The sequence below is a fragment of the Macaca nemestrina genome, chromosome 7, assembly GCF_043159975.1.
Source record: "Macaca nemestrina isolate mMacNem1 chromosome 7, mMacNem.hap1, whole genome shotgun sequence".
Lineage (NCBI taxonomy): Eukaryota > Metazoa > Chordata > Mammalia > Primates > Cercopithecidae > Macaca > Macaca nemestrina.
This window is the reverse complement of record NC_092131.1, coordinates 171301495-171325178: the sequence shown is the minus strand read 5'-3', so window position 1 is coordinate 171325178 and position 23684 is coordinate 171301495. Positions and strand designations below refer to the sequence as shown.

The 23684-nt window shown below is 45.1% G+C and overlaps 1 protein-coding gene across 2 annotated transcripts in view; it reads left to right on the top strand.

Moving 5' to 3' along the window:
- Positions 1-23684, top strand: part of LOC105497518 (transient receptor potential cation channel subfamily M member 1) — a 66291-nt gene that overhangs the window by 5024 nt on the left and 37583 nt on the right. The window contains exons 5-15 of one of the 2 annotated variants that reach the window (XM_011768669.3): positions 2193-2367; positions 2782-2905; positions 3946-4018; positions 4816-4916; positions 12809-12982; positions 13883-14017; positions 15430-15480; positions 16116-16256; positions 17113-17142; positions 20773-21065; positions 23264-23492. In XM_011768669.3, coding sequence (XP_011766971.2) covers positions 2193-2367; positions 2782-2905; positions 3946-4018; positions 4816-4916; positions 12809-12982; positions 13883-14017; positions 15430-15480; positions 16116-16256; positions 17113-17142; positions 20773-21065; positions 23264-23492 — 1526 coding nt within the window. The remainder of the gene's footprint in view (positions 1-2192; positions 2368-2781; positions 2906-3945; positions 4019-4815; positions 4917-12808; positions 12983-13882; positions 14018-15429; positions 15481-16115; positions 16257-17112; positions 17143-20772; positions 21066-23263; positions 23493-23684) is intronic. The other variant, XM_071067237.1, reaches the window with a different exon arrangement.

The following is a 23684-nucleotide window of genomic DNA, read 5'->3' as shown; positions in this document are numbered from 1 at the left end:
TGGTATAATCTCTTGGAGCATGTTTATTCTCCGGCAATTCTTAACGTCAATTGTTAAACGATCTGAAAGAGTAGTTTGTTTTTCCCATTACTGGCAAGATTTTTGTGGGAGACCATCTAGTCCTGGCGAATGGTCATTGGGAAGCATCATGTATGGGACTGTGATACTGCAGAGTGGGTAGAACGGGGATGGCCTACTAGGAAAAGTTGTAGATTTCCAAGAGTCAGATCTTGATGAATACATTGGTTGATGACTAAATTTTTTTTGTTCTCACATCTCTAATTTTTCTGGACTTGTAAGTTTTTACAACACCCCACTTCACTGGCCATGTGACTTGTGGGCTTCCCTTTGTCATCCTTCGCCTAGGGCTCTGAGCAGGGCAGGGACAGCAAAGGGGTGCTCAGTTGTCACTTCCCACAGCACAGAGCTTCGAGGACCCCAGCCTAAGTCAAGAAGAACCTGTTCTACTCTGTTGCTCGAAAATAAGGTGATTTGGCCACCATATTCCTAAAGATTGAGAATACTGAGCCTTGCTTGGGTTGGAAATCTCAAAGGCAGAGTCTAGGATATCTTAGTTCATTTTTCCAAATATCTCCTGGTCAGGGCTTGGCACAAAGCAGACCCTCAATGCATGTCTGCTGAAATGAACTTAACCGTAATTACTCTGATGGACACAGCAGAGCCATTCAACATATGTAAGAGTCCCTGACTGTAGAAACGCCTCATGGAAGCAAATTAGAGACTCTGAAATGACTCATTTGAAATTCTCCAATCTTCTCATAACAAATGCTGGCAGATTTTATCTGAAGCCCTTCAGAGCTGAGACCAACGACACTTCCACTTGCCTTTAGTTAATGTTGATCAACTAATTCCCACCACAACTAATGGACAGCTGGTGAAACAGGCTCAGAGTGTGGTCTGTCATGGCTAGTGTGGTGTAAAATTGGGAAGTAGGCAAGTGTGCCTCCACTCCCATTTCCTTCTCATTCCAGAATCCCAGCTTCCTGGAATCTTCCTGCCACCTCCTGCTTCCCAGAGCCATCCCCGCAGACTCTGCCACCAAAAGTTAGTCGGTGCCCACTGTGTTCTTGAAGAGTCCTGTTAACTGATAGAGACAGAGGGAGGACTCTGGGAATAGGTCATTAACTGATGGGCTACTAGTGGTCCATGTGGCTGCGTCCAAGATCAGCGCTTTATTCCAGCCACTGAAGATGGAAACGTCAACAAGAACAGTGTACCGCATTTGTATGCTATAACATTTACAAAATTATTTGGCAGCCAAACACACGTACTGATATTTTTACACCTGCAGGAGGTAAAGGAGGCACTGTGATTGTTCACCTTTTACAAATGGCTGTCTAAGGCTCTTGGTGATTTGGTGAGATGTCATAAAGAAGAGGCCAGGGATTGAACTGCAATTTCCCTGGCTGGTCCCCTTTCATCATCTCATTCTTCAGGGACAGCCATCAGGGTAGGAATTTCAGACCATGGGCTAGGACAGCCAGGGAGGTATTTTTCCAGCAAGGAATATCTTCCAATATTTCTCAGTGGTCACCTTGAGGTAGCCCGAACATCGGGTGAGTGGGTTATTCAGGAGTTTAGCCATATGGGAGTCAGAAAGTTTCAGATTTTGAGGTCCTGGTTTTCCCAGTGAGGCCATCATATGTGACAGAATGCAAGAATGAAAATCGGGCTGGGCGCAGTGGCTCACACCTGTAATTCTAGCAATTTGGAAGGCTGAGGCAGGTGGATCACTTGAGCTCAGGTGTTTGAGACCAGCCTGGGCAACATGGTGAGACTACATCTCTACCAAAAATACAAAAATTAGCCGGGTGTGGTGGCATGTGCCTGTAGTCCCAGCTACTCAGGAGGCTGAGGTGGGAGGATTGACTGAGCTGTGAGAGGTTGAGGCTGCAGAGAGCCATGATCATGCCACTGCACTCCAGCTTGGAGGACAGAGTGAGATTCTGTCTCAAAACAAACAAACAAACAAACAAACAAAAAACCAGAAAAAGAACAAAGAACAAAGAAAAGAAAAAGAAAATTGCTGTCATGTCCCTGAGTTCCTTCCAGCCAGATGGAGCACCCCTGAGTCGTAATGTTTTTACTCTTCCCTATACTTCAGGAGTTAAAACGACCGTGCAGACAATGCAGGGCACAGGTGGTACCGGTGAATGTGGTTTGTGTTGCAGGACTGGGGCAGGGCGTGCCCCTTGTGGGCCTCGTGGTGGAGGGGGGCCCTAACGTGGTGTCCATCGTCTTGGAATACCTGCGAGAAGAGCCTCCTGTCCCCGTGGTGATTTGTGATGGCAGCGGACGCGCCTCGGACATCCTGTCCTTTGCGCACAAGTACTGTGAAGAAGGCGGGTAGGATTTCTGACGCGTGAGGAAGGGCGGGTTCGTAACTGCCTCTTTGTTGGGCCAAGGAGCAAATCTAAAGTGGTCTGCGTAGACATTCCAAACATGTTTAAATCAGGAAGATTTGCTAGATCTCCTCTCCCATTTCCTGAGGTCAGCATCCAGGGGAACCGTCAGAGGCAGGGTGTTCCTGGTGGAATTCTCTCTCCCTCATTTCCAACTTCATTTTCCCTTAGAAAGTTTGCAACAAAGCTGGAATTTAAGACAAGTGAGAATACGGTGTTTGACGACGGTCACTTTTTGTCTCCTGTGTCAGGATATCCTCCCACAGCAAAGTCTCAAATCAAAACAGAGAGATGTCTGATGCATTCATATAGAGATTTAACTTGCCTTGTTTTGTTCTCTTGCATTTTCTTTGAACAGAATAATAAATGAGTCCCTCAGGGAGCAACTTCTAGTTACCATTCAGAAAACATTTAATTACAATAAGGCACAATCACATCAGCTGTTGGCAATTATAATGGAGTGCATGAAGAAGAAAGAACTCGTAAGTGTCTTGAATTTATTTCCAAACAAGCTCTGTGGAGAGAATTATGTTTCCTTTTCTAATTCTGCCCATGTGTGCATGACAGGCTTGTTCGTATTTTAGTCCGGCCTTTTCCGAGAGACAGTACAAATGCATACCAAATTGGCGGCTGTGTCCACATGACAGAAGCTAAAAAAGCCCATACAGGGGAGGGCCCCTAGTGCTTTCGAACCTTAGCAAGTGGGGCGTGACATCACACAACATCCTTCGAGGCTCATAAGATTACTCAGATTCATAGTCTTGAGGAAAAGGGCCACATACCACCCTGTCAGGCATGTTTGCAAAGTTGTGTTATTTTATTTCCCATTCCTTCCCTCTTCCGTTGCATTTACAAAGAATAGGCCCTCTTGTCGTGCACAGAAGAGGGACTCCAAAATTCTAAGCCACACATTTCCTACAAATATCTCCTGTCTGATTAGTGCATCTCCGATGGCGACTGAGAGTTTGGAGTGCAGCTCCCTCCTCTCGAGGGTGCCAGAACGGATGGGGAAAATAATACAATCAGTATGCAGGCAGGCACCCTAGAGCAATGCTGCAACTTCCGGAAATCAGCCGGGCACGGTGGCTCACACCTGTAATCCCAGTACTTTGGGAGGCTGAGGCAGGCAGATCTCCTGAGGTCAGGAGTTTGAGATCAGCCTGGCCAACATGGCGAAACCCCATCTCTACTAAAAATACCAAGAAAATTAGCCAGGCATGGTGGCGTGCACCTGTAATCCCAGCTACTCAGGAGGCTGAGGTAGGAGAATCGCTTGAACCCGGGAGGTGGAGTTTGCAGTGACCCAAGATTGCGCCATTGCACTCCAGCCTGGGCAACAAGAGCGAAACTCCATCTCAAAAAAAAAAAAAAAAAGAAAAGAAATCAACAGCACTTGATTTGGAACTGTTTAGTGTCAGGATCATTTTATTATGCGTCAGTCTCTGTGGTCATTTTGTAACAACACCCCATGTCTCCCTCTTGTTTTCAACTTGGCTTTAACTCGGTCTTTTCACATTTTCAGGTCACTGTGTTCAGAATGGGTTCTGAGGGCCAGCAGGACATCGAGATGGCAATTTTAACTGCCCTGCTGAAAGGTGAGCTCTCGGGAAATGGGGACTCCTGTCCCTTTGATGTTGGCCTGGCTGGCAATCCTTCCCTCCCGGCCTCCCGTGGATTATGTCTGCTGGTGCTAGACCCTGAGCCAGCCAGGCTGCTTGAGCGGTCTCAGCGGGAAGCCACGGCAGAATGACGAGGCTGGCTACAGGTTTCTGTGGGGCGGAGGTCTGTGGGTGCTCCTGGACCCATCATGGGCCGAGGTCAGAACCGTTTCTATTTGTAGCTGGTTCACTGAGGGCTTCAGCTCCTAGAGTGTAAACATGAGATGGATTCCTTTGCAATCACTACATTCCACAGTGTTCCGTCCAATTTCCCCGTCTCGGCTCTAATGACAGGCTTCAGGCCGGCTTTCATGGCCGGGGGAGTCTGCTCTGCAATGCACACTTCCTCCCTGCCTCTCGGTTATCCCGGTGCCATGAGGGGGCAGGGAGGACAGAAAGAGAGGAGGGGTCACTGTCAGGCTGGCTGCCTGGCAGTCCCAGGGTTCCAGCCTTCCTGGAGATCATCTCCAGGGGCCCCAAGTCATTAGGTTCCTCTTCTGTCCCTCCCAAGAAGACCATGCACAGCTGGCATGGAAGAGGCTGCCTCCACCTTCCTCCCGGGAAGCTCTTTCAGCTTGGTGCCTTTGTGGTCTATTCAGGGCGAGAGCAAAGGCAGCAATGCTTAGTTCTAGGCCAGCAGCCCAGGGGAAGCCTGTGCTCACCACCCAGCACCTGCCAAACCCTGGCAGTCCAGGTGAGGAGTGAAAAATCATTCCGGTTTTTTGCCTTTCCAGGAACAAATGCATCTGCTCCAGATCAGCTGAGCTTGGCACTGGCTTGGAATCGCGTGGACATAGCACGAAGCCAGATCTTTGTCTTCGGGCCCCACTGGCCGGTGAAACTGTTTTTTTCCATTCATATCATTGATCATGACTTTGTACAAGTGACACATGAGTATGTTTTCCCTTGTGACATGGAACTCAGGAAATGATGTGGGGTTTCTGATGACAGGATATGTAATCTATTAGGATCATTAGAAGATGTTACTGTTTAACTTTAAAGAACCAACAAGAAGTAAGAGCTACTGGCACCAATTCCACATTCAAACCAGTACTCCTGAAGAAATTAATCACCAAATATTTTATCGTTGCTGGTGAAAGTGGGTTTTTACCTTTTTAAAGAAAAAGAAGAAGAAATAAAATAGCTTATTAAAATTAAACACAATGCTTCCATCCAGGGCAATGATTTTTCAAACTATGTTCCATGAAACCCTGGAGGCCTAGAGAACTCTGTGTGTGTGTGTGTATGTGTGCGTGTGTATAGGGTGTCTGTGTGCATGTGATATGTGGTGTGCCTGTATGTGGTATGATTATGTGTAGGTGAGTAATGTGTGTGGGCATGCGTGGTATAGTGTATATGTGTGCATGTGGGTGTCATTGGGAGGGTATTGTGTGTGTGTGATATGGGATGAGCAGTGTGTGTGAGGTGTTGAGGAGTACTAATGTGTGTGCATGACATAGAGTTAAGCATGTGTGTGTGTGTGTGAACACACGTAAGTCTGCATGATAAAGGACTCCAGGCCTACTCCTCCTTCAGTCAAAGCAGCTTCTTTGATCCATTTTATAGGTTAGGAGTCAGGATAAATTTGTGTTTGCAAAAAGGGCTCTGCTGCTTATGAAAGGTAGTAGGAATATCTAGAGGATTTATGTTGGTTTTAAAAATCACATTTCTTGGCCAGGCACGGTGGCTCACACCTGTAATTCCAGCACTTTGGGAGGCCAATTCAGGAGGAATGCTCGAGGCCAGGAGTTCAAGTCCAACCTGGTCAACATAGTGAGACCCCATCTCTACAAAAAATAAAAAAAATTAGCCAGGCATGGGAGTGCATGCCTGTACTCCCAGCTACTTTGGAGGCTGAGGCAGGAGGATTGCCTGAGCCTAGGAATTTGAGGTTACAGTGATCTATGACTGTACAACTGCACTGCAGCCTGGGTGAGAGAGTGAGATCCCATCTCTAAAACATAAAAAAGAAAAATACAAAACCATTTCTCAAAACATCCCTGGCATATTGCTGCGTAAATGCATTTTATTTAACTGCCTCTGTGTTTAGGTCTCCCAAAGCATTTAACTGCCTCTGTGTTTAGGTCTCCCAAAGCATTTAATTGCCTCCCAAAGCATTTAACTGTCTCTGTGTTTAGGTCTCCTGAAAGTTGCCTCCACACATTGCCATAACATGTTTTACCACTCTTTATTGATTGATCACGTGTAGGTGGATCCATCAGTTCTCCACTTGGTAATAGAAGGAAATGGATTGCTCACTCTGCTTCCACTGCCCCTGTTCCTCCTGGATTTGATAGTTGCCTATTTAATTCTATTTCTTTTTTGAAATGGAGTCTCACTCTGTCGCCCAGGATGGAGTGCAGTGGTGTGATCTCAGTTCACTACAGCCTCCACATCCTGGGTTCAAGTGATTCTCCTGCCTCAGCCTCCCAAGTATCTGGGACTACAGGCACCCACCATGCCCAGCTAAACCTTTTTGCATTTTTAGTGGAGACAGGGTTTCATCATGTTGGCCAGGCTGGTCTCAAACTCCTGACCTCAAGTGATCCACCCGCCTTGGCCTCCCAAAGTGATTACAGGCGTGAGCCACTGCATCCAGTCCTGTTTAATTCTTAGATTGGTCACCTTTATGATGGTAAAGAGTACGTGGAACCATCTACTTGTTTTGTCCACTTCAGATTCCCATTTTGTTAAATGAGGAAATGCACTGTATACTCCTCCTTCCTCTCTTGACAAGTTCCCATTGCCCAAGCCAGAAACCTATGAATGATTTTGACTTCCAGGCTTGCTTCTCAAATCTAATCTGTCACCTAATCCTGCCATTTAATCTTTTCAGTATTACTTATATATGTTTACTTTTCCCTAGCTCTCCCATTACCATCCTAGTTCAAAGCATCATCATTTCTCACTTCAACGACTTCAACAAGTTTGTAGCTGTTATTTTCTTAACAATTTTATTTTCTTATTAGCCTATTTTCATCTCACAGATGCAGCATGTAAGGATATGAATGAGACTTTTCGAAGTTCTCTTCTGTTCCCTAGATTATCTCTATTTTCTCCCTGGTCAGCTGTTCTTTTTGTTCATTTTGGGTTTTTCTGTTATGCTGTTGATTTTCTCAAATGCTCTAGATCTTTGGCTGTTCATCACACTACAGAACGAGGGATAGAACTGCTTAATTAGTATGGAAACCCATTTTGCCAAGAGGTTTTTCTCCTCCCTGGGAGGACTGCCCAGGAATTCCCTGCTTAGGAAGGAGAGTGTCACCTGAACCTCCCTGCTTTGCTGAGTGCGGACTGGAGAGGGCTGATGGGCTCTGGGCCTCCCTGTTCTTTAGCAGACATCCTCCCAGTGTTTCCTAGGAGTGAAGCCCAGGAATGCAGTTGCTTGCTCTGTATCCACCACAGTGGCAGCCTGGAGTCTGGGAGGGGATGAGTGGCCTCCTGCTCTGTAGGCCATCTTCCAGTCACCATGCCTTCTGCCCACCACCTGCCCTCTTCTTTGTATCTTGGAAAATCTGATCTCACCTCAATGGCAACCTCCACATTGCACATTTTGGGCTTTGACTTCCTCTCCATAGTTTTAACTGGTCCTTCAACGCTTCCAGAAATTTGTTAAAAACTTTCTGGCCCACCTCTTCTCCCTGAAATAGATTTTTCTTTTTTATAGTCCTCTGCTGTCATTTAAATAGTTTTTGGGGAGGGAGGGAAGACAGCAAACATGTGCTCAGGCTGCAACCTGGAGCCAAAAGTCCTTCTCTGTCTCCCTACAGTGGGATATAAGGTCTCTGAAGTCTTCTTTTAATAGTTGAAGCACTCAAGAAACTATGTGCCTGTGAATCTATAGTCTATCTAGAGTTCTTCATATAGTAGAAAACTTGTGTTGGGAGGACATAAGAATTCCAACACAGTGGCCGGGTGCGGTGGCTCATGCCTGTAATCCCAGCACTTTGAGAGGCCGAGGCCAGCGGATCACGAGGTCAGGAGATCAAGACCATCCTGGCTAACACAGTGAAACCCCATCTCTACTAAAAATACAAAAAATTAGCCAGGCGTGGTGGTGGGCACCTGTAGTCCCAGCTACTTGGGAGGCTGAGGCAGGAGAATGGTGTGAACCTGGGAGGCGGTGCTTGCGGTAAGCTGAGATCGCACCACTGCACTCCAGCCTGGGGGACAGAGTGAGACTCCATCTCAAATTCCAACACAGTAAATCAATCTTAGGTCTGATTTGCTATATATTACTAGTCAAAATTCTTCTATCTATATTTTCTATTATTGCATGCAAAAAATAAAAGCTGTATGAGAATATAATGGTGGTTATCAGAAGCGAGGATGTGAGTGATTGGGAGATTTTGATTAAAAAGTACAAAGTTTCAGTTAAGAAGAATAAATTCTGGAGACCTATTGTACAACATAGTGCCTAAAATTAATGATAACGTATAGTGCACTTGAAAATTGCTAAAAGAGTAGATTTTAAATGTTCTCATAATAAAAATGATAAGTATGTGAGGTGATGGATATGTTAATTAGCTTGATTTCATCGTTCCACAATGTATACATATATTTACGCATCATGTATACCATAGATACAATTTGTCATTTGTTAATTAAAACAATTAATTAAAATAAAAGCTTTGCAAAAAAAAAATTTATTCTTAAAACATACTTTTAAACATAACAAAGAGGCCAGGCACAGTGGCTCACTCCAGTAATCCCAGCACTTTGGAAGACTAAGGTGGGTGGATCACCTGAGGTCAGGAGTTCGAGACAAGCCTGGCCAACATGGTGAAACCCTATCTCTACTAAAAATACAAAAAAGGATGTGATGCTGCAGGCTTGTAATCCCAGCTACTCGGGAGGCTGAGGCAGCAGAACTGCTTGAACCTGGGAGCCAGAGGTTGCAGTGAGCTGAGAGCGTGCCTCTGCCCTCAGCCTGGGTGACAGAGCAAAACTCCATCTCAAAAAACAAGCAAATAAATAAACAAACAAAAAACATAATGAAGAGAGAGAAAAGGAGAGATGTTTGATACATACAAGGAACAAAAGGCAATTTATTTATTTACATTGAATCATAAAAACTTTGGACTAACAATTTTTGAAGGAAAATCCTTAGCAACATTCATCTCAAGAGCTTTTTTTTCTTGCAAAATTGATACTCTATGCCCATCAAACAATAATTCCCCATCTTGCCCTCCCCTATGGCTACTGGCAGCCACCATTCTACTTTCTGTTGTCATGAATATGACTACTGTCAGTACCTCCTATAAGTGGAATCATATAGTATTTGTCCTTTTGTGACTGGCTCGTTTCACTCAGAACAATGTCTCAAAGTTCATCTGTGTTGTAGCATGTGTCAGAATTTCCCTCCTTTTAAGGCTGAATAATATTCCATTGTATGGATAGACCACATTTTGCTTATCCAAGCATCCATCAGTGGACACTTGGGTTGCTCCCATGTTTTAGAATAATGCTGCTATGTATGTAGGTGTACAAATTCTTCTTTGAGACTTGCTTTCAGTTCTTTTGGGTATATGCCAAGAAGTGAAATCATTGGGTCACCCAGTAATTCTATTTTTAATTTTTTGAGGAATCACCAAACTTCTCCCATAGCAGTTGCACCATTTTACATTTCTACCCACAGTGCACAGGGTTCTGCTTGGTCCACATTTTCACAAACATTTGTCATTTTCTGTTGTCTAGATAATAGCCATCTTGGCTGGGCACGGTGGCTCATACCTGTAATCCCAGCACTTTGGGAGGCCGAGGCAGGTGGATCACCTGAGGTCAGGAGTTGGAGACCAGCCTGGCCAACATGGCGAAACCCCTTCTCTACTAAAAATACAAAAAAAGAAAAATTAGCCGGGAGTGGTGGTGCACACCTGTAGTCCCAGCTACTCAGGAGGCTGAGGCAGGAGAATCACTTGAACCCAGAAGGCAGACGTTGCAGTGAGCCAAGATTGCGCCACTGCACTCCAGCCTGGGCAACAAGAGACAGACTCTGTCTCAAAAAAAAAAAAAGAAAAATATAATAGCCATCTTAATGGGTGGGAGGTAGTATCTCAGATGGTTTTGATTTGTATTTCCCTAATGGTTAGTGATATTGGGCACTTTTGTATGTGTTTATTGCCCATTTATGCATCTTCTTTGCAGAAATGTCTATTCAAGTCTCTTGCCTATTTTTGAATCAGGGTGAGTTTTCTTGTTGTTGAATTTTAGGAGTTCTCTATATATTCTGGATATGAACCCCTTATATATATGATGTGCAAACATATTCTTCTATTCTGTGGCTGCCTTTCCTCTTTTAATGGTATCTTCTGCTGCATAAAACTTTTAAATTTTCATGAAGTCGATCAGATTTGTTATTAATAATTTTTCCGTTTGTGCCTGTACCTTTGGTGTCATATTCAAGAACTGAATTCCCAAATCCAATATAGTGATACTTTTGCCCTATGTTTACTTCTAAGCATTTTAATTTAATTAATTATTTTTTGAAATTGAGTTTCACTCTTGTCACTCAGGCTGGAGTGCAATGGCACAATCTCACCCACTGCAACCTCTGCCTCCCAGGTTCAAACAATTCTCCTGTCTCAGCCTCCCAAGTAGCTGGAATTACAGGCACCCGCCACCACATCCAGCTAATTGTTGGATTTTTGGTAGACAGGGTTTCGCCATGTTGGCCAGGCTGGTCTCAAATTTCTGGCCTCAGGTGATCTATCCCCCTCAGCCTCCCAAAGCGCTAGAATTACAGACATGAACTACCATGCCCAGCCACATTTTATATTAGTAGTTTTCGATTTTACGTTCAGGTCTTTGATCCATTTTGAGTTAATATTTGTATATGGTGTAAGGTAAGGGTCCAGCTCCAGTCTTTCACATGTGGTTATCCAGTTTTCCCAGCACCATTTGTTGGACGTGGTGTCACTCTGTCACTCAGGGCCATAATGGTTTTATTGGCATGAGGAGTCAGCCCAGACACTTTTTCATCCATATTTGTATGTTGACCAGGAACTATATAAACGCACACCTCCTCCGACATAACCTCTGCCTCAGCCCTACTTAAGGGTTTTAAACAGGAGAGTTACTTGGTTCCATTTTTACATTTAAAGGTCACTGTGGACTTACTGTGAAAAATGCATTGGGTGGGTGCCATGGCAAGTGTGCAGAGTCCTGTTAATAGGCCTTTGAAATAATTCAGGCGAAAGAGGGTGCCTTGGACTAGAGCAGAGGCAGAGAAGAAGGCAAGAATCAGATAGAATTAAGCAAAATTTAGCATTAAACATGGCTGCACACGGGGTGGATGAATCATTGAGGGCACTGGAGGGACTGAGATGTCACAGTGCTCCCCAGTTGTCTGGTTTGCACAACTGGCACGCTGTGGTGCCATTTCCCTGAGATAAGGGACCCTGGAAGAGGACTGAGTTGTAGGGGAGGTCCTGAGTGTGGTTTGGGACGTAAGGAGTTGGATGTCTTTGAGACATGCAAGCAGGATGCTGAGCAGGCAACAGGAGCTCTGGGGAGAGAGGTGGACCGCAGCCAGAAAGGAGAAGTTGTGTACCAGTCAGTGGTGACTGGTGGTGTGTGCATCAATGAGATCGTCAAGGAAGAGAGCAGAGTGGAAAGTAAGGAGGCTGAGGACAGAGCCCAGAGGAACCTTGACATTTAAAGCTGCACTGAGAAGCAGTGGCCAGACAGAGAAGAGGAAAGCTGGGAGCTTGTGATGCCCAAGAAGCCAAGGGAAGAGACTCTAGGAGGAAGCAGGCAGTGGAGTCAGATGTGCTGAGAATCCAGCATGAAATGCCCATGAGGCAGGTACCAGCACAGTTCTCAGCAACCAAACCCAGAGCCCAGGACAGACAGGGAAGAAGCAGCAGGCTGCGTGCAGGAGAGATGGGAAGAGAGGAAATGGAGGCTCCTCAGGTAGGCAACCCACCAGGAGCGTTTGGTGGGAGGAGCGGGTAGTTCTGGCAAGAGAGGACGCCAGCTGGAGGGTCCGGTTGTTTAGGTGCTGGCTCTGTGTCTGCACCAGGACACACTCCCACGTTCTCCACCCTACCAGGAGATAAGGTCACGGGGCCAGGCCTACTTCTGCTCTCCCTCCTGTTCTCCGGAGTAGAGCACACACTCCCCTTGATGAATGAGTCTGTCACCACATTGCATGCATTTCAGTGACATGCGGAGAGCTTCTTTACCCACCGATAAGCTCCAGTTTATGTTTATATCCAGGCAGGCATCCTCCATCCTATCCATTGTCTCATACCCCCTTCACAATCACTTTTTCACATCATTAAATGACTGTAAACACATCTCTTTGGTGCCTTTGAACTCTCAGCACCCTTTCCTTCGTGCAAAAGCACACGTCGATCAAAATGTCAGCCACTTTAAGTATGCAAAGCTGCTGCATCAAGTGTGTGTTTGTGCACACGAGTAACAGTGGTTCACTGTATCAGTGCCTTCTTCAGACAGCCAGGCCTGCGATGACTGAGTGTGTAGGTGTGTGGGATGGAGTCCGTGTGCACGTGTACATATGTCTGGGTGTATATGTGCCCTGTGTGGGTGTGTACATGTACATTGTATGCATATGAGCATGTGTGGTGTACATATGAGTATTGTATGCATATGAGCATATGTGTGTATTTGTACACATACAGAGGTGGGAGGGTCAATGAGCTGGTCTGGGGACAAGAGAGAGCCTTAATACCTTTTCCCAACTCTGATTGCTGTGGACTGCAGCCCCTGGGAAGCCTGGCATCCCCGACGGACAGCAAAGCCACAGAGAAGGAGAAGAAGCCAGCCACGGCCACCACCAAGGGAGGAAGAGGAAAAGGGAAAGGCAAGAAGAAAGGGAAAGTGAAAGAGGAAGCGGAGGAAGAAACTGATCCCCGGAAGATAGAGCTGCTGAACTGGGTATGTGGAAGGTCACAGAGATCACGAGCTTGGCCTCACGCTTCCCCAGGGGAAGCGATGGTTCTTGCCCTTGCTTCAGCCCCACCCAAGGCCCTGATCACAGGAGGGATGGGTAAAGGCTTGACTGGGTAGTGTCAGCATTTCAAACTACAACAGCACATTCACTGAGATGATCCTGTCAATTGTCCAAAACACCAAATGTTCCTGCTTTGGGGAGAATGATGCCACCCAGAGAGGGGCCCTGAGTCACCCTGCTCACTAGTGGTTCTCTGCCTGGCAGACATCCCAATGCTTGATGCATGAATATACAGCAAACAAATCAGTTGTCATCAAATAAATGCAATTCATGCAAAAAGCCCTTTTTTGACAGACAGAGCCCATGATTGGGTGTGTGGGGTAACAGCAGTTTGTGTGGGGAGGCTGGAGTCACACATTGCACGGCAGTTCTTTGTCTTGCTGCCACCAGGACACAGGCAAGACAGGGGACCAGACCTCTGTGGTGACGTGTGCCTGCCCTCGTCACAGCCACTCACCCGCACGGCACCCTGGTCATGCTGCCTGCCCACATAGCTCACCCTGGCAGAACTTCTCAGTTAAGGAAACAAATGGTGGGGACTGGGCAGGCCGATGCCGGGAGGGCTGAGATTTTGAATCCTCTTCAATTTATTTTTAGAAGGAAAAAATAATTTACAAACATGGATGGAACATGTAGAGGCCAAACTGAGAAGAAAGGAGAGGGGAGATGGGGAGTGTTTACCCAAGATAAAGAGCAAAGAATACCATGTTGGAGTGCTCTGGGATCTGGGGTTCGGAATACCCTTTCCTCTGTGTTTCTAGTCGCCCCTCTCCCCAGTGTCTCTGAGAGGCCACTCACGGGCTCCTGGCCCTTGGTCCCTGCAGGTGAATGCTTTGGAGCAAGCAATGCTGGATGCTTTAGTCTTAGATCGTGTAGACTTTGTGAAGCTCCTGATTGAAAACGGAGTGAACATGCAACACTTTCTGACCATTCCGAGGCTGGAGGAGCTGTATAACACAGTGAGTGCTCTAGAAAAAGGGAGGGAAGGAGGAGGCAGTCACCCGAATGTGTTTGTCACTGGTGCATGTTGTACATAAATGTGCTCATCTGACCTCCTTCATCTGGGAGGTCCATATTTAATGTCAGGCGGCTACTTCTCACCTGCTGCTGGCCACAGCCTGTGTTCACATTCTTACCACCTCCTGCCATGCCTCGACAGTCACTCCTTTCTCGGGCAGTATTAACTCTTGTCCCGCATTTGAGGTTGGTGTCCGAGTACTTGTTGCTACAAAGAGGGAATCTAGCTCCCCAAGCCATTAGCAGAGTGAAATGTCACCAAGGGTGTGAAGTCAATTGTTCCTTGGGACCCTCGCATTTGATGAGGTTTTGGGGGCAAAACATAGAGCTAAGTTTCACACCCAGGAGCTCTGCTGGAAGGGTTTGAGTGAAATTCCCTTGGCTTACATTATTACAATATCAGTTTTGAGAATTTATATTTGCTTCCCTATTATAAGATTTTAAGTAGCAGAAATGGTCCTCAGCAGCTGCTTGCTAAACCTTGGCAATTTTCTTTTTTTTTTTTTGTTCTGAGACAGGGTCTCTGTTGTTGCCCAGGCTGGGGTGCAGTGACATGATCTCAGCTCACTGCAGCCTCAACCTCCTAGGCTCAAGCCATCCTCCTACCCCAGCCTCCTGAGTATCTGGGACTACAGGTGCACACCACCACACCTAGCTAATTTTTGTAATTTTTGTAGAGATAGGGTTTCAACATGTTGCCCAGGTTGGTCTCGAACTCCTAGCCTCAAGTGATCCACCTCCCTCAGCCTCCCAAAGTGCTGGGATAATAAGTGTGAGCCACTGATCCTGGCCAACTTGGTGAATTATTAACACTATGTTGTGTACCTTAAGATACTCTTTAAAAAAACGCAACAGAAAATATTTCACAACTTTTGAAACGTGTTGGATACTTTTTAACCATGACCAGTTCTGTTTTGTAAAAGAAAAAGGCTGGTGTGGGTTACACTCCAGCTCTGACATTTCATTAATTATATAGAGTAGGGCAGGATTTTACTCGAAGAGTTCAAGAAAAAAAACGTATTTATTTATTTATTTATTCTTAGACGAGGTCTCACTCTGTCACCTAGGCTGGAGTATAGTGGTGCAATCTTAGCTCACTGCAACCTCTGCCTCCCGAGTTCAAGTGATCCTCCCACCTCAGCCTCCCTAGTAGCTGGGGTTACAGGCGCCACGCCCAGCTAATTTTTGTATTTTTAGTGGAGATGGGGTTTCACCATGTTGGCCAGGCTGGTCTCAAACTCGTGACCTCAAGTGATCCGCCCGCCTTGGCCTCCCAAAGTGCTGGGACTACAGGCGTGAGCCACTGCACCTGGTCAAGAAAAATATTTCACACACATGAATGCTTCTCTTTCAGAGACTGGGTCCACCAAACACACTTCATCTGCTGGTGAGGGATGTGAAAAAGGTCAGTCTACTGTTTTATAATTCTTACCTATTGGCATCTTTCACAAAAAGATTTCTTAAGAGCAAGTTTTAAATTTTCAAAATGTATTATTATTTCAGGCACAGGAGATATTGAATTCCTTCTTTCATAAAGAGTCTATTTAAAACTAAGAAAGCAAAGGATAATCTTTTTTAAGTTGCACGTTCATCTGAATCCATGGTAGGGACACTCTCGGTGACAGCTGGATTACATACAAGTTGATGCCAGCGCAAGGCCAGGGCAGCCACTGGCTGGGGTGGGGAAGGGGGTGGCCGGCCGCTGACCTGAGCACCACTGACTGTCCATGCAGCCTTTCATTCTGTCCCTCTTTTGAGATCTCTCACCCACTGCCTGTGGTTCTTTCCAGAAGCACCGGCAGGAGGTTCCTCAAGTCATTCTGTGTCCTGTTGATTGCAGCCGCTGTTCTTGGCCCTTTCTGCCACCTTGTTATCAAGGGATAGAGGCTTTCCCCAGTCTGAATATTATTTAATCCCCCACCCACCTATTACATGAACTCCCAAGTGGGGGCCAGGATGGCCACTTACCCGCGAGACGCGTGATGAAGTCCACACTGAGAACGCATCCTCACAGGGCCTGAAACCAGACTTCTCTTACAGAGCAACCTTCCACCGGATTACCACATCAGCCTCATAGACATCGGGCTCGTGCTGGAGTACCTCATGGGAGGAGCCTACCGCTGCAACTACACCCGGAAAAACTTTCGGACTCTTTACAACAACTTGTTTGGACCAAAAAGGGTAGAACTCAGTGTTTGTGTAGTGTTCTGTGGTTTGTGAGTGCCATGTGATTCCTTGCTTGCTTTTCAGCAACTTGGCCGGTGCAGAGCCAAGCCATTCGCCCTGTCCCCGGCACAGCGGTCCTGCCTCCTACAGGGCTCTCAGGCCCGAGTCACAGCGTTCCCCAGCTGCCCTGAGCATGGGCCGCCCTGCCCACCCAGTGCATCTGCCCTCCTTCTCTGTCCACAGCAGACTTCCTCCTGTCTGCCCGCTCCAGCCTATTCTACCATCCCACCACTGTACCTGCCATAATCTTCCAAAGGAAGGGACATGCCTGCATTCCCTGCTTCAAACCTCCCAGAGCTCCTCACTGCCTGGAGAATTGTAGCCAAACTCATTATCACAGTAGCCAAGGCCCTCCGCCAGCTGGCCCTCACCCACATGGGAGACCATGTACCTGCACCAAAATCCAATCCTGTGATCAAATCAAAGATGTGTGCCTGCCACGTCTTTCCCCGCTATCAGTGCCTTTCCCACCCTTATCAAAAGTTCAACTCAAATGTCCGATCTTTCATGATGCCCTCTCTTCACGCCCCCCTTACAGCCCCACAGCTCTTTGATGTCTGTTAGGGAACTTCTCTGCTTCTACCTGGAATAAGGGCCATGTGTCTGCTGAGCTTTCTTCTCAATTAACTTCTGCTGATAGAAGAGTTTCCATATTAAAGCACTTCTTTTCCTTGGACATTATCATTAATTGTTAATGATACAAAGTGCTTTTTAATCAATTCCTATGTCCACTAGCAACAATACTGCTAATGTACTACTAACATTAGTTATCTGAGTAAATTGACTTTTTTCTTCCTCTTTCACCATGCAGCCTAAAGCTCTTAAACTTCTGGGAATGGAAGTAAGTAGAATTTGTTTTCAAAAGTTTTGTAATATCTTGGTCAAATAGACATAGCCCTTTAAGTTCTGTATTTGTGAATATATGATACTACTCACCAAAATTTACCTAGATGTCTTAGTCAAATTATATAAAAGGACCATATATACATTTTCTTTAATGGGGGTAAAAGCTGCACAATTCATTTCCAGAACTAACAAAACCACAGTTTCAAAAGCAAAGATTAAGCAAACAAACAAACAAAAAAACTAGAGAATAACACCACGTATATATGTAAAAAACCATAAATAACACCAAAAAGAATTCAATACACTATTTTCAAAGTCCTAAACAAGCAATTAGAGTCATCCAACAATGCAAATATAATGCAATGCTGGTCTTCAATATATTGCATCATATCGATAAGTCACAGAAGAAAAGTATGACATGACCATTTCTCAGTAGGTGCTGATGAATGTGAAACACATGTAAAACATACTCCTTACTTAGTTAAAAAATATATAGTTTTCTCACAATAGAATGATAAAATGCTTTCTTGGTATGATTAAAATACATGTATATCTTAGAGCAAGGGAAATGTATGATGAGCAGTGCAGCCCTGAAGTCATGTCCATGAAAATCAAGAACAAGACAAGCACGCCCAATATTGTCAGCATCATTATCCCCACTGGTCTCCAAAAGTGTTCTGGAAATTGAACAAGGAAAAATAAATGCTAAAAAAAAAAAGAATACCCAAGAAAGGGAGAAATTATTATCAGCAAAAACATTTGGGGGGAGTTAGAAAATCCAGGAAAATCAACTAAAGTTCCCTCACAATAGGACAAAAGTACCAGAAATTACCTTTACTAGCAACCTTAAGAACAATGTCCCAGACCTAAAAATATTTAAATGAATGGAAGAAATGCCATATTGTGGAATATTAGGATTGACTCTTGGAAACATTCTTTTCAAATAAATTTATGAGCTAAATAGCATCCCGATTCTTCATGGATTCAGTGTAGACGGTTTTCATTCTGTGTTGACAGGTAAGACTGAGCTTTAACACGGTGCTCCTGGAAGGGTTATGAGCTTTCTGTGGTCTTCTGTTCTCTCAGACTCTCCATGTCAGGGTTTATTTGTTCCATGAAGGTTTGGTGGACTTACCTGTAAAATTTCCGGGTCCAGTCCTATTTCTTAGAAGTGTGTCTTTCGCTACTTCATAATAGCTATTATACATATAAGTGCATTCAGACTTTTTATTTTCTAGAGTCAATTTTGGTCATTTATAGTTTCCTAAAATGATTTATTTCATCTAGACTTTCAAGTTCCCTGGAATAAACTTCTACATAGTATTCTAGTTTTTTTCAGTCTCCTCAGTATCTTCAGTTATGTGTCATTTCTTGTGCCAATTTTTTTTTTTTTTTTGAGTAGGGGGTCTCACTCTGTTACCCAGGCTGGAGTGGAATGGCACAATCTTGGCTCATTAACCTCCCGGGTTCAAGCAACCTTAGCCTCCCGGGTTCAAGCATTTCTCCTGTCTCAGCCTCCCGAGTAGCTGGGACTGCAGGTGCATGCCACCACACCAGGATAATTTTTGTATTTTTAGTAGAGATGGGGCTTCACCATATTGGTCAGGCTGGTCTCAAACTCCTGATCTCAGGTGATCCACCCATCTTGGCCTCCCAAAGTACTGGGATTACAGGCAACAGCCACCCGCCCAGCCTCTTGTGCCATTTTTTAACAAAATTTATATCTCCTCTCTTTTTTTCTTAAGCTTTCTTTGCTACTTATTTTATTGGTATTTTTGCTTTATCAAGCAACTTTCTTTTTCTGTTTCTATTTTATTAATGTCTGCTTTTATTTGTATTCGTTTCTTCCATATACTTCCCCTACTGTTATTGTTTGTTTCTGCTAACTCAGTTTGAAAGGAAAATTCACTCATTTTCCATCTGTATTCCTATAAATGCATTAAAGGTATAAATTGTTCTGAGCATTGTTTCATGATATTCTACAGGTTTGGATAAGCAGAACTTTCATTGTCATTTTTTCTAAGGCATTTATTATTTCCTTTTCAATCCAAGAGTTATTTAGAAGTGTATTTCAAATTTCCCAGATACAGACTTTTATTGTTGTTATACTACTATAATTAATTTCAAATTTTATTCCTTGTATAGAAATTCCCTGTAATTTTTTTTCAAATTCATTGCTAAGTAAGGTGTGTTACTTACTTATTTACTATGATTGTAATATGTCAATTTCTCCTTATACTCCCAGTTCAGATCCTTTGTTATTTTATTGATTTCTTTCCCTTTTCCTCATTGATTTGTGAGAGGCCTTTGCATTTTAGGAAAATTAACTCTTTGTTTCTCATATTCTCTCTCTGGCAGTTTTTAAAGAGAATTTACGTGCAATTAATATTTTAATAATATTATATGTTATTGAAAGGTAGGCTTAAAAGGACTTCTGTTTTATAACATTTCATTAGTCATTAGTTAATTTCTATTTTATCTTATATATTCTTGAAAATAAATCTATGTTTATCTTAACATTTCCACACTGTTCATTTTTAACCTGTGTAGGCCAACCTTTCCTATATCACGGCGACTGTAGCTTCGCTGGGACAAAATTAGAAAATTAGAATAAAGATATTTAAATTGGAGTCAAGATACTACAGTTTCCATGAAAATGTTATCACAGCTCGTTATGATATTGTAAAAACTGGGTCAGTCGTGACCAAGTTGAGATAGGAATTGGAGAGCCAGGTGGCCCCTATAACCCCCCATGCTCCAGACCTCTCCAACTGTGTGAATGTGGCTGAGTTATTCAGACGGAGCCACAACTTCCTAATCTGAGGGAATGGAAGGAATTCACAACCTCTCAGTCCTTGTAAGAATAAAAGAAGATAATTGATGGGAACGCTGTTTGCAAAAGAGCAAACATCTGTTTCTGTGATTCCATTGAATACTAAAGTATTAGCCCGGAATAGTCTGAGCCCCACATATTTCATGCCAGTTTTCCCAACCACGATCTGCCTTTCTCATGAATCCTGATCCATTCGCAGAACAGTTACCACAACCCCTTTAGGAAATGGGAAGTGTTGGCCTTCCCTTTTGCACCATAAGGGGAAAAGGACAGTGCTCATTCAAAGTGGAATATTTGCTTTCTTGAAACACTGGAGGGAAACCTAAAACATTTTTTTTCTCTAGCCCCTTTTGCATGTTTCCTATTAATTTCTGGTTCAGCTACGTCTGGCAAACGAGTGTTATTTTTGCTACATTGGAAGACTTCCCTGAGGAAACAAACTGTGGACCTTCCCTCTTCCATGATGTTATTTGTGTTTAGTTTTGGGGGGACGTTGTGCTTGCTTGTTTTAGTTTTGCAGGATCTCCTCAGTTAAAGGCTTCTAAGTAAAACTGCTGACCCAGGGGTGCCAGTAGTATGCCTTCTCAGTTCATTCGGTTTTAGACAGTTTACTTATCATAATAAACTTGTGCATCTTTTCAAAAGAATTCATATGCGGAGTGGAAATGTAAGATGTACTTCAGAAGTCTCTTTATTATTCTGACAGGAAGGTTTCCCTTTCGCCAGGAGTTCTGGAACTCTTTGTTGCATACTTTTCTGGCAAAACCATGAAATCCATGTTTCTCCCCTCAGGATGATGAGCCTCCAGCTAAAGGGAAGAAAAAGAAAAAGAAGAAAAAGGAGGAAGAGATCGACATTGATGTGGATGACCCTGCCGTGAGTCGGTTCCAGTACCCCTTCCACGAGCTGATGGTGTGGGCCGTGCTGATGAAACGCCAGAAAATGGCGGTGTTCCTCTGGCAGCGAGGGGAGGAGAGCATGGCCAAGGCCCTGGTGGCCTGCAAGCTCTACAAGGCCATGGCCCACGAGTCCTCCGAGAGTGATCTGGTGGATGACATCTCCCAGGACTTGGATAACAATTCCAAGTTAGTGTCTAGTGGGGATTTAAAGGCCAGGAGAGACGACCATCCTGAGTACTTGTCTCTGCAGGGAGGGGTGGCCAATGTACTTCTCACTTAAGGACAATGGTGGTTAAAGGTTGTTCACAAATCACTTTGTCATGTTGGCATTTTTCTTTCTGTCTCTCGGAGGTGTTTTTGGACTGCCATTGTTTTCATGTACTGCCTTCTCTTTGCATCAAAATTGAAACACAATTTTCTTCTTTTCCTTGAAACACAATTTTAATGCAAAGATGATGAAATTAATTTCCATAAGGAAACACACACTAACAAGGAATACAACGTTAATGAGCCTGCGCCCTGGACTGTGACCTTCACAGGTGTTTCTGATTTTCCTCCGTGCTTAGGTGCTTAGGTGGGACAGGATGGCTAGAGGGGGCTGGAGTTGGGCGTGCTTCCCCTGGGTCAGTCAGGCTCTGATCAAACCAGCAGGTGAGGCTCTGGCAAAATCAGTTCTCCTGATGGCAGACGATTAAGAGACTGTTCTGGTAATTTCAAAATGGTTTCTTTTCCCCTGCTGGAAAGAGAAGGGGATTTTTCTCCTATATTCACTGTGAGAACCTGGTTAAGCTCCTGAGATAGAGGTCACAAAAGCATGGGCGTCCCCCGCATGACTGGGTCCCCCTGGAATTTTTTACTCACAGGCTTTCCTCACTGAGCCTCCAGCAATTCCTCAATCACAGTTCACATTTTCCTAACTCTGCACTGGTTCCTGCAGAGGTTTCTACTCCAGTAAGTTGTGGTTTTTGGTATCCGCCTGCCTCTCCAATTTGGGGGACAGCAGTTTGCCCTATGTCCTCCCTTCTCTGGTGGAGCTGAAAAGATTCAATGTTCGGCTTGTTTAGTTTGTTACTTGTTAGGATGGACTGGCGACTTCCAAGTTCCTTCCATGCCACACTGGAAACCAGAGGTCCCAGCACAACTTTACAGGGACCTAAACTTGAGGAGAGCACAGGCAGCGTGGCCAACATCTAACACCTTTGTTTTCTGAAGTTCACCGCTTTTATTTTGGACTCGATGATTTCTAAAATTACTAGCTGATTTCTAAACGTCAGAAATTCAAGACTCCCTAATAATGGGGCCGTGTCCATCTACCCCATGGGTTTTTTGATGCCAACCTTTGCTTCTTAGAGTCCCCACATGGTGACACGTGGTCACTCTGCAGCCTGCAGGAGGGCTGAGAGGTGCTGCTGATAGCATTCCTCTTCAGGGACAGAGGAGGCCATTCTCCCACACGTGATTCTGCCTTCCTTATCCTTCTCGTTACTGAAATAAAATCTTCTATACAACGGAGAAACAAAAGCAGAGGAGGGCGATCACTTCGGGACCGTGTCTTAACCACATTCTGTTATAAAAAATCGAAGGAACTCAGAATGTGTATGGTTATTGCCAAATATTTGAATCTGGGTCATGTGGGGAAGGCAGTAAACTTTATGCTCAAAATTCAGCTTGTGCCACCTTCTCCATGACCCCCAACTTCTATCACTGCCCCCATCAGTCATTAGGTGCCCTCTGGCCTGGGCCCTATAACAACTATGCCTTATCTCTGTCATAGCACTGAGAATGTTGGCTTCTCTGTAGTCACTGTGATGGTGAAGTGTTACACGTGCAGAGAAAGGCATGCATTTGAAATGTCCAGCTGGTGACAGTCCACAGGTGGGACATGCCAGCACCACCAGCACCCAGATCAACTAAGAACCTAGCTGGCACCCACCAGCCCTCCTGTGACCCCTTCCAGTGTCCACCTCCCCCCAACTACCACCACCAGCAGCCCCACTACTGGGGCTCCAACTCCACAGGTGCTGCATTTGAAGTCATCTTTGCTGTCTTTTCTGTCTGCCTTCCTGATTCGTGCATAACTTGAGGGAAGGGACTTTGTCTTCTCATCTCCATGTCCCTGGGGCCTGAGGGACAGATGTGGTCTCAACCTACAGCTCCACTTGCAGCAGAAGCAGTCAGCCCCCCTCCTGACTGAGCTCCCAGCCACTGTCCCTGGCCATCCCCCTTTGGGGACACATCCCTGGAGCTTCTTGCTTGCAGAGAACCTCAAAGCCCCTCCAGTGAAGGATTCTGTGTCCCTTGGCTCCGTAAGTCCTTGTGGATATGCCTAAGAAAGAGCTTGCGGCCACTGTGGCTTCACCCTGGTCCCTTCTTTTTTCCCCCAGAGACTTCGGCCAGCTTGCTTTGGAGTTATTAGATCAGTCCTATAAGCACGACGAGCAGATCGCCATGAAACTCCTGACCTACGAGCTGAAAAACTGGAGCAACTCGACCTGCCTCAAACTGGCCGTGGCAGCCAAACACCGGGACTTCATCGCTCACACCTGCAGCCAGATGCTGCTGACCGACATGTGGATGGGAAGGCTGCGGATGCGGAAGAACCCCGGCCTGAAGGTGCGTGCAACGCATTGCGAGGCGGGCCGGGGCGACAGTGACAAGCGACTCTCTGCCAGGCTGAGCTGAGCATTTTCTGTGGCTTATTTAATTTATTCCTTCGAGCAACCCCCTGAGGGAGACGTCATGACAATCATTGTCTTATAGATGAGGAACCTGAAGCTTTAAGATGAAATGACATGCCTGGGATCT